The 10000-nt window shown below is 48.6% G+C and overlaps 1 protein-coding gene across 1 annotated transcript in view; it reads left to right on the plus strand.

Annotated features, from left to right (window-relative positions):
• LOC125043679 overlaps window positions 1-1292 on the plus strand; it is a 6648-nt gene extending 5356 nt beyond the window's left edge. The window contains exons 2-3 of the mRNA XM_047639915.1: window positions 1-840; window positions 1186-1292. The exon at window positions 1-840 is cut by the window's left edge and continues 98 nt beyond it. Coding sequence (XP_047495871.1) covers window positions 1-840; window positions 1186-1292 — 947 coding nt within the window. The remainder of the gene's footprint in view (window positions 841-1185) is intronic.
• The last annotated feature ends 8708 nt before the right edge of the window (window positions 1293-10000 follow it).

Consider the following 10000-nt stretch of genomic DNA (forward strand, 5'->3'; position numbering starts at 1 on the left):
TTCCTCAGGGAAGAGAGGCCTTGATCTGGGGCTCCAGGAGGAAAAGCGGACCGCCGCGTTATGAAGGGGAACGTGAGTTACCGTATCATCCTTTAGGGCGTCAGGTTGATGGGGCTAAGGATACAAGACCTCTTAGAGTCCTAGGAATCCCGAAGCTCCAGAAGTCGGGTCCTTTAGCAAGAGTCTTTGAGGTCGAGGATCTCCACAACGTGTCGGTCCCTCGAATGCGTTCTGGCGACGAGTATCAAGGTAACCTCGCGCAAGAACCTCAGTCGAAAGGTTCCCGAAGGTCACGCAGACGTCGAAAAGCTCGTCACTTCCGTCGGCGTCGCTTGCTGAATCAGGGCCGTTGGATTAGACACCTTCGTCATCGGCTGAGGCGCCGTCGTCATCAGCGGGAAGGTCGTCACCATCATCATCATAAGATAAATAAACCCGATTCATGCCACAGTCATCATTACGAGAGTATCCACCATTCACACTATCGTTTCCCACAAGACGAGCATTTCCACCACCATCATCACAATCACCATCGTCACTACCACGACGACCTCAGCTCCTACTACCGCCACTACCACGAAGACTACTACAGCTCCTACGACCACCCTCCCCAAGAAAACCACTTAGGTATTCAAGGCGCGCAGGAATTCTTATCGTCTTTGCTCAAGACGGAGACAAGACGGAGACCTCCTGACGTCTCGGGCGCGAGAGGACGTCGCGGGGAGCGTCTTCGGGAGCAAATGAGCGAGCTGATTAGGGTTCTGTGGATGTCGAGTCGCCGAGAACCACCCGAGGGGCTCGCGGGATGGAGGGGACCGTGCGACAGACACCGAGGGCTTGGTAAGTTGAAGAATATACATATTATTTATTGTATTGCAAGGGACAGTTGCAAGGAGATCAGACTTAAGGGATAAATAGAATAAAAGTAAATTAAGAGGAATAATGTAATTAACATTTACAATATGTATACCTGATATTTAGTACTACTGTGTTTCGCAGCCTCACACACACACGTGTGTGTGTTAGGCTGCGTAACACACAATATGTGTATATTTATATACATATACAAATATACACACTGTATATACAGTGCCTCATTGCAAGCACACCAGCATTCGCACGAGAGGCTAACCCCGAAGCGCTTTTAACAATCGCGAGCATAAAAACACAACCTCAAGTCGCCAGTTAGCATGCACAGTAAACCAATGAACCCGCCGCGCCCTCGAGACCCGCCTGATGAGTCCTCACGCCCTCGGAGGAAGCCAAGAAGATCACGTCCTCTTGATGACTGAACCTGCTTCTCCTTGAGTGTTCGAGGAGCATGTCTGGAGGAGGAGGCTTTTCGTGGAAAATCTTTCGCACTCTCGCTCTTTTTCTTTCTCTCTCGCTTTCCGTTTCTCTGTGTCTGTTTATCTGTTTGTTTGTCTGGCTCAGTTCTGTTCCCGTTTGCTTTTTTGTTTGTCCTTTTTCGTTCTGTCTGTGTTTGTCCCTTCTTGTTTGTTTGTCTGTCTCTGTTTTTTTTCCTCCGTTTGCCTGTATGTCCGTTTGACCGTGCCTGTCTCTGTTTATTTGTTTGTGTGTCTCTATCTCTGGGCCTCTCTCTCTCCCTCTATCTCTCACTCTCTCTCTCATTCATTCATACATATATACATACATCTCCGCACACACAGCTTACATACAAATCTCTGCATGAAGTACAGCAACACACACACACACACACACACACACACACACACACACACACACACACACACACACACACACACACACACACACACACACACACACACGCCGCTCCCACTCACTGAATCGGGAGCGACGACACCCACTGAGTTGCCACCAATACAAAATGATGAAGACGAAGCCACGTGAATGCGAAATGCCATTTTACGTTCTGTTGTAAGCTCCTGCTTGCGTAACCAACATGTAACTTCTACTATGTCTTACTCAAAATTATACGGAGACGGGGACATAACACGCAAAATAAACATGTGGCAAAAGATTCTCTAGATTTCTTGTATGGAAAGGATGAACGATAATATTGGAACTTCTTCTTCCGTGGTCTCATGAATGCAATTCATACCCCAGGTGCGTGGAACATTTTGTGGTTGAAATCGATATGAACAAACGCATTACATTTATTAAAAAATGAACGGAAAGTAGGGAGAGCAGGATATTATTTAAAAGGCATTAGTATTATAAAAAATCTTACAGCATGTGTCATTTTTCGGTGCAGTTACGGTAAAAAAAATACGGTCTTATCAAACATATTTCAACTTCCGTCCCGGACATCTACGTAATGTGACCCTTATTGTTTACGTTTGGAGGGATTCGAAACTTCATTCATACCTGTCAGCTGTCTGAGGGATACAACGCTAATTTTGTTTTCGCTCGTATCTTTTTCTTATACTGGGATGGACTGAATAATAAAAAAGTACGAGGAAAATACAGTCTTCTTTTCTATTACTGTTAGAGGATATTGTTTAAAAAGCTAATCATACGTAAGGTTAGTAAAAAGGGATAAAAAAATGATAATATCAACGAAAAATATACTGTAATGATGATAGTAATATAAATGCAAAGCTAAATGGTGCTATTACTAACATCAGTGATAATCTTGACAACCACAGTAACAATAACAACAGCAATTTTAATGATAATAGTAACGGTAATGATAATGAGGATATTAATAATAATAACAACAGTGAAACCAATAATCATAACAATAATAGCAACAACAATAATAGTTATCATAATGATAATGATAACATTGATAATAATAATGATAATAATGATAATGATATTAATAATAATGATACTAATATACTAATAGTAATGATAATAATAATTATGATAATGATACTACTGCTACGACTTCGCAGGCTAACAGTAATGATAAAAACAGCAACAGAAACAACAATAACAATGATGGTAATAGTAACGACGAAATAACAATAATTTTAACAATAATAATAAAGATAATAATAGCAATAATAATAACGATTATAAGGGTGATAATGCTCATACTACTACTTCTACTAAGAGTGATAATAATAGTAATAATGATAATGACAATAATGATAATGATAATAAAGAATATAGTGGCATTAGTAATAATAATAATAATAATAATAATAATAATAATAATAATAGTAATATCAATAATAATGATGGTAGTAATAATAATAATGAGGATAATGATAAAATAATGATGATGATGATAATAATGACAACAACAACAATAATAATGATGATACCGATAATAATAATGATATTAACACTCATCATATTACTAAAGATAATGATGATGCCAGTAACAAAAGTAACAATAATAACACCAATACCAATAAACATAAGGCAATAATAAAACATAAACTCTCACACCCAGTCAATAACACTCAAATAACGAAAACACACTAAACATTATTTTTAAACGCCAAGCAAATCAAAAGCAGTGCATGAGATATAAAAGGAAAATACTCACCACCCTCCTGGCACTCTAATGACGTCATAAATCTTGCGTGGAGAGAAGGGCACTTGGCGTCCATCCTGTGAGGCGGTGGCTTGGTCGGTTCGAGTCGTGGGTTTAGCTTTTGTTCAGGGTGCTGGGTTGTTCAGGGTGGTGTTTTTTTTTTTAGGGTGGTGGGTTGTTCAAGGTGGTGGGTTATTGTTAAGGGTGGTGGGTTGTTTAGGGTAGTGGGTTATTGTTCAGGTTGGTGGGTTATTGCTCATGGTAGTGGGTTGTTCAGGATGGTGGGGAATTGTTCAGGGTGGTGGGGTATTGTTCAGGGAAGTGGGTTATTGTTCAGGGTTGTGTTTTTTTTAGGATGGTGGGTTGTTCAAGGTGGTGAGTTGTTCAAAGTTGTGGGTTGTTCAAGTGGCGGGTTGTTCAACATGGTAGATGGTTCAGGGTGGTGGGTTGTGCAGTATGATGGGTAGTGCAGGTGGTGGGTTGTTCAGGGTGTTCCTTTGTTCAGAGAGCTTAGTTTTTGGGAAATGTTCTTCGGTTATTGTTCAGCTCGTTCGTATTTCGTTCAGGATATTCGGTTTTGTTCAAGGTGTTAGGTCTTTATTCAAGGTCTATTCAATGTCCAGTGTTAATTTTGTTTTGTTAATTTTGTTTGTTCTTAAGAAGATTCAAACAGACGACATGAATAGATATAAGAAGAGGGAGAAAAGAGAAAAATAATATATGTGTAAGGAAAAAAAAAAGGGATAGAGATTGATAAAGTTAAATTTCCAAGAAAGAAAGAAAGAGAGAGAAAAAAAGGATAAAGAAAATTGCGAGACAAATGAAAAAAAAAAAAAAAAAAAAACAAAGAGGGAAAAGTAAATTATCAGACAATTATTAAAACGGAAATAAGAACATTTCAAGAGAACATCTCAAACAAATAAGTAAATGCTTTCACCAAACAGAACAAATAAAGACAAATTACTCCCCCCCTCCCCTTCCCGAAAACGACAAAAGCCAGTCTAGACTCCTCAAGCAAACAAACAAGCCAGCAAACAAACAAACGAACACACAAACAAGCAAGCAAACAAACAAACAATAAACATAAACAAACAAACAAGCAAATTAAGACAAACCAAAAAGCAAGCAACCAATAAACACACAAAAAAACACGCAAACAAACGAACACCAGCAAACAAAGCAAACAAACGAACGGACGAACGAACGAACGAGCAAACAGGTCAACACGCGAACAAGCAAACACAAACAAGCAAGCCAACAAACGAACACATACCAACAAACAAACCAACATAGACAAACAATACCAACAAACATAAACAAACAACACAAGCAAACAAGCCCCCCACCGCAAGCGGCCGCCCAAGCACCGGCCAGCCACGGGATTCACAAGGGCGGTCCGAATCGAAGGCCGACGTCGGGAGCGCCGCTTGAGGAGCCGCAGCAGGATTTATCAAACGCTTTCGGACAAAGACTTCTTTCGGCGGCCGAGGCGGACCTTGCAGGGGGGGGGAGGGGGAGGCTGGGTGATCTTATCCTGGGGAGGGAGGGGGTTTTTTGGAGAGGGGTGTGGAGGGGGGAGGGTGGGGAGGGGGTTGGGAGGGTGCGGAGGGAAGGGGGTGGGGAAAGGGGGTTGGAGAGGGGTGAGGGGGGAAGAGGGGGGGGAAAGGGGGGGGGGTTTGTGAGGGGTGGAGGAAAAGGAAAAGATGGGGAGGAGGGGTGTGGGAGAGGGGGAGAGGATGGGAATGAGGGGTAAGAGTGTTGAGGGGGAAAGAGGAGAGGGAAAAAAAGGTGGGGGGGCCGGTAAAGGGGGGCGCAGGGGGAGAGGGGGAGAGAAGAGGGGGGCAATGGTAAGGGGGGGGTTTGGGGGGCCGGGGGAAAGGGGGGTTTTGAGGGAGGGGGAAACGGAGATGGGGGAGGACAAGGGGGAGGTAAAGGAGAGGAGGAGAGAAAAGGGGAGGGGGGGGAGGAGGTTTGAGGGGGAGGGGTTTTAGAAGGGGGAGGGGGAGGAAAGGGGGGAGAGGTGTGAGGGGAGAGGGGGTGGTGGTGGGGGATGGGGTGGGAAAGGGTAGGAAGGGAGAGGTGGTGAGAGGAGAAAACGGGGGAAAGGAGAGGAGAGCGTTGAACAAGGGGGTGTGGGGAGAGGGGAGAGAAGAGGAGGAGGGGAGAGGAATGAGAGGGAAGAAGAGGGGCTAATGCAATTAGAGGAGAGCGATGAAACAGGGAATAGGAAGATGAAAGGGGAGAAAAGGGGTTGGGAGAGAGCGGGAAAGAAGAGAAAAAGGGAAGGGGAAAATAGGGGGAAAGAGAGAAGAAAATATGGGGAAAGAGGAAGGGGATGAGTGAGGGAAAAATTAAAAAGGGGAAAGGAATTTAGGAGGAGGAGGTTTTGAAATTTTGAGTTTTTTGAGGTTTGAGAGAAGGGAAGGATTGAAAGAGAATTGCGCAGGAGGATGGGGAGGGGATGGGGGGGGGAGGGGAGGGGGGGGGGGGGGGGGGGGGGAGGGGCGGGGGGCGGTGGGGGGGGGAGGGGCCGCGGGGGGGGGTGGGGGGGGGGGTTGGGGTGTGCGTGGCGGGGGGGCTGGGCGTGGGGCGGTGGTGCGGGAGTCCCGGCGGTATAGGAAGGGTTTGTACCCCGGCCCCCGGGGGCCTTCCCACAAAAAAATAATAAAAAAAATTAATTTAAAATAAAAATTAAAAAAAATTTTTTAAATACAAAAAAAGGGTGGGTTTTACCACACACTGTGTTTTCCACCTGTCTTTTTTGGGGTTTTGTTCCTCCCCCCGCCTAAACGGGGCACTTTTAGACAGATGCTCACCTCTACACAAACAGCTCCCCGGCCAGGGCTGCCAACCTAACTGACAGGGCAGGGGAAACCAAATTTCCTTGGTAACGTCAGGCTTACCCCAACCCCAATATTCGCGCCCCAATTTTTTAAAAGGGAATAAATCCGTACAGAATAATTATCATTTGTACCCCTTTAATGCTTAGACAAAAATGTCAGGCTTAATCAAGTAGCAAGAAGATGAGATATTTATTTATATGTAGTTTTGATCTCATTAGTAAGGAAAATGTGTTATGAAGAAACCAGCAGATCATAAAACGATCAACAAACGGATTAACAAAAATAAATAAGTGAAATAAACCGAAAATAAGAGAAAGAAATGGCAGAAATTAAAGGAAAAAATATTGTCTAGAATCAAAGCCCGTTGGTTTTTATAACAGTGGCAGCGCATTGCATCGGTGTTTCCGAGGGGGGGGGGGGGGGGGGGTGGACGCAGCAGGGTACGGGCAGAGCGGGGGTCGGCACTGGGCTGTATCGGGGTGAGGGAGCGGACAGAGTTTATGAGCACGCGCTCGGTCGAGAAGCGACGCGAGAGCGCGAAGACAAAGCGACGGCACGAGAGTGCGCGGCGCGCAAGAGCAGACGGCGAGAGAGAGCGCGGCGGGAGAGAGCAAGGAGAGGAGAGAGACCGCCGCGCGGAGGGGAGGGAGTCGAGGGAGCGACATAGATAAGAATAACTCTACTACTGCAGGGGGGGGCAGGACATCCGGCCCAGGAGAGCGCAATGACCCAAACGAGCACAGAGGAGGCGCCAAGCCGAAGAGCGCGGCGAGAGGAGGGGGCGAGGGCGCTCCGCGATAGTGCGCGCAGCGCCGCGGCGAGGGAGCGAGGCCGCGCGCGCGCGACGAGGGGCTCGCGGGCGTCTCCTCAACAAAAATCACCTCCCCTCCCCCTCTTTTATCCACCTCCCCCTTCTCTCTCCCATTCTCCCCTCCCTCTCTCCCTCTTATCCTCCCCTCCTCCCTCACTCTCTCTCTCTTGCCTCGCTTTCACTCGTCTCCAATTCGTGTTCAAAACGTGTCCGCATCAGAAGCACGTGCGACCTTCACCTGTCATCGCCTGTGCCTTTGTGAAAGCAGTGACACGAGGGCGCCTGCATACAGTGGCTTAGGAAAACGTGACGCAACGGGGAGTGAGGGTGTTTGGAGGAGCGAAATGCTATTCCTTTCGGCGATGAATCCTTTCTTGGGTGAATGGCGAGGGAGGAAGTAGGAACGAAAGAGGAAGAGAAATTAGCGGGTGGTGAAGAGAGGTGTAGCGAGTTGAATAGAGAGCGGAAGGAGGGAGGAAAGGGAGGAGATTTAGGTGGCGAGAGGGAGACATGTATGTATATGCGATAAAGAGAAGAAAGGTGGTGAAGAAAGCTTAGTTGAAAAAAAAAATATATAAGATATATGATATATATATAATATATCTATCTATCTATCTATCTATATATCTATCTATCTATATATCTATATATCTATATATATATAATGATAATAATGATGATTGTCATTATTATTCTTTTCAATATTATCATCATTATAATAATGATGATATTGATTAAAGTAATAAGAATACTAATGAATGGAAGTTAATAAAAGGACAGCTACTCGACAGCAATGCAAACGAAAATCAAGCATACATATTTACTTGTGTGTGCCCATGTGTTTGTATGTTTGATTGTGCCTTTATATGTACCTCTGCATATGTGCTCCCAAAGGCATTCTTAGACCAATACCTTTTGTTACACGTTAAGTTTATTGAAGCTTTCATCTATAATAAAAATATCTATATTTTCACGTTATCTATATATTCACGTTAATGCACTGCAATCATGAGATAGAGTGCATTAACGTGGATGTATCGATGCTCGTGTTGTAGATGAAAATTGGTCAATCGGACAAGTGGTCTGAGACTTCCTTTGGATGCGCATTCCTTCAGTTGTAGAACTTGTATAGGGTGATTCCTCTCTCTCTCTATCTCTCTATCACTCTCTCTATCACCGCGCCGCTTCGCTCTGTTGTAGGGTTTGGAGGTTTGGTGTATGGGATGGTGGGAGTGATGGTGGTATGGATGGGATGGTGGTATGGAGCTTGCGCTGCTCTGTGGCCCGCTTGTCTTGCTCGATCGTCGTCTCTCTCCGCGCGCTCGCGCTGAATCGAGCTCGCTCGGTTAGCGTCTCTTCTACTCTTTCTCGTCTCGTCTAGCGCGCTCTTCTATGCCTCTCGTCTCGCTCGCGCCGCGTCCTTCGCGTCGCTCGTTATATAGTTAGCGGCTTTGTAGGTTTGGGAGGGTGGGTGGGTGGCGGGCGCGCGCGGCGGCCGCGAGGATGCTCGCGCAGCAGGGCGCGGGGCGCGAGATCCGGCGAGCGCGCAGCGCGCGCGGGCGAGATGAAGGGTGGCGGCGCTCGCGCTAACGAGCGCGAGACGGCGCGCTCCGAGCTACGGCGATCGCGCTCAGCCCGCGGGAGAGGAGACGAACGAGAGAGCGGTGTGTGTGTGGGCTGTGAGAGAGGGTGGGTGGGGGGAGGGTGGTGCTGGAGAGGCGCGAGGACGCGAGGAGAGAGCGGAGAGGCGGAGGGGCGAGAAGAGCGGAGATAGCGGCGCGCGTCAGGGGGCGCGAAGCGCCGCGCGCGACGCGCGGAGCGAGGCGAGCGCCCCCCCCTCAGGGCGTATGGGGGCGCGCAGTGAGTGAGGGAGGCGCGCGTGGGTGGGTGGGAGGGTGGGAGGGGTGAGGGAGAGCGCGCGGCCGGCGCTGGAAGGGCGTAGAGACGCGGGAGAGAGGATGCGGCGGCGCGGCGCGCGCGCAGAGCGGGGAGGGGGCGCGCGGGGGCGCGCTTCGGGCGGCGATGCGAGAGCGCGCGCGCGCGCGCGCGAGCAGACGGAGTCGAGGCGCGCGAGCGCGCGCGCTGCCGGCTAGTGCTTGTGTGTGTGGCAGTGCGAGTGAGGGTGGGAGGGTTGGGTTGGAGGGATGAGGGGCGAGCGCGCGGCGCGCGAGCGGGAGCCGCGAGGGAGGCAGATCGAGCTCGCGCGCCTCGGCACCCACCCCCCCCCGACGTGCGCGTCGATGGGCGGCAGTCCGAGGATGTGGCTGGCAGCGGCTGCCCGGCTGACGGGAGTCCTAATCGGCCGGGAGGGAGTAGGTTGGGCGGGGTGGCGAAATGAAGGCGGCGGGGCTAGCCTCTGCAGAGGGACGGCGGGACAACGCGGGAGCGAGAAGGCGAGCGTAGGGGCTGGCCGGTAGCTTTGGGGAGGCGTAGCGCAGACGGTGAGGTGGGAATGAAGGACGGTTCAGAGGGGCGCCAGTTCAGGCCGCCCGCCTGCAGAGATGCATGGACCGGCCGGGACGCCAGGAAAGAACTGAAGAGGTTATAAGGGTACAAGCCCAGCATACGGAATGAAAGATAGAGAGAAAGGACTCGACCACGCTCGCTAGGCATCGCGTAGATACAGATAGTCACGCTAGAAAGCGATTCTATCGGGTCAAAGAACGAAAGAAAAGTGGATGTTGACCTAGGGGGGGGGGTCACGAAACGCAAGACAGTAACGAGACGTTCACGGGTCCAAGAGAGCACTGCCAGCCTGCCTAGCATGCAATTCTACAGGGTAAAGAAAGAAAGCACGCCATTCTAAGGGTAGGGAAAGAACAAGAACCGCACCGCCAACGCCCGAGGGCCCAAAACCTACTCGGACAGATGAAG

The sequence above is a fragment of the Penaeus chinensis genome, chromosome 34, assembly GCF_019202785.1.
Source record: "Penaeus chinensis breed Huanghai No. 1 chromosome 34, ASM1920278v2, whole genome shotgun sequence".
Lineage (NCBI taxonomy): Eukaryota > Metazoa > Arthropoda > Malacostraca > Decapoda > Penaeidae > Penaeus > Penaeus chinensis.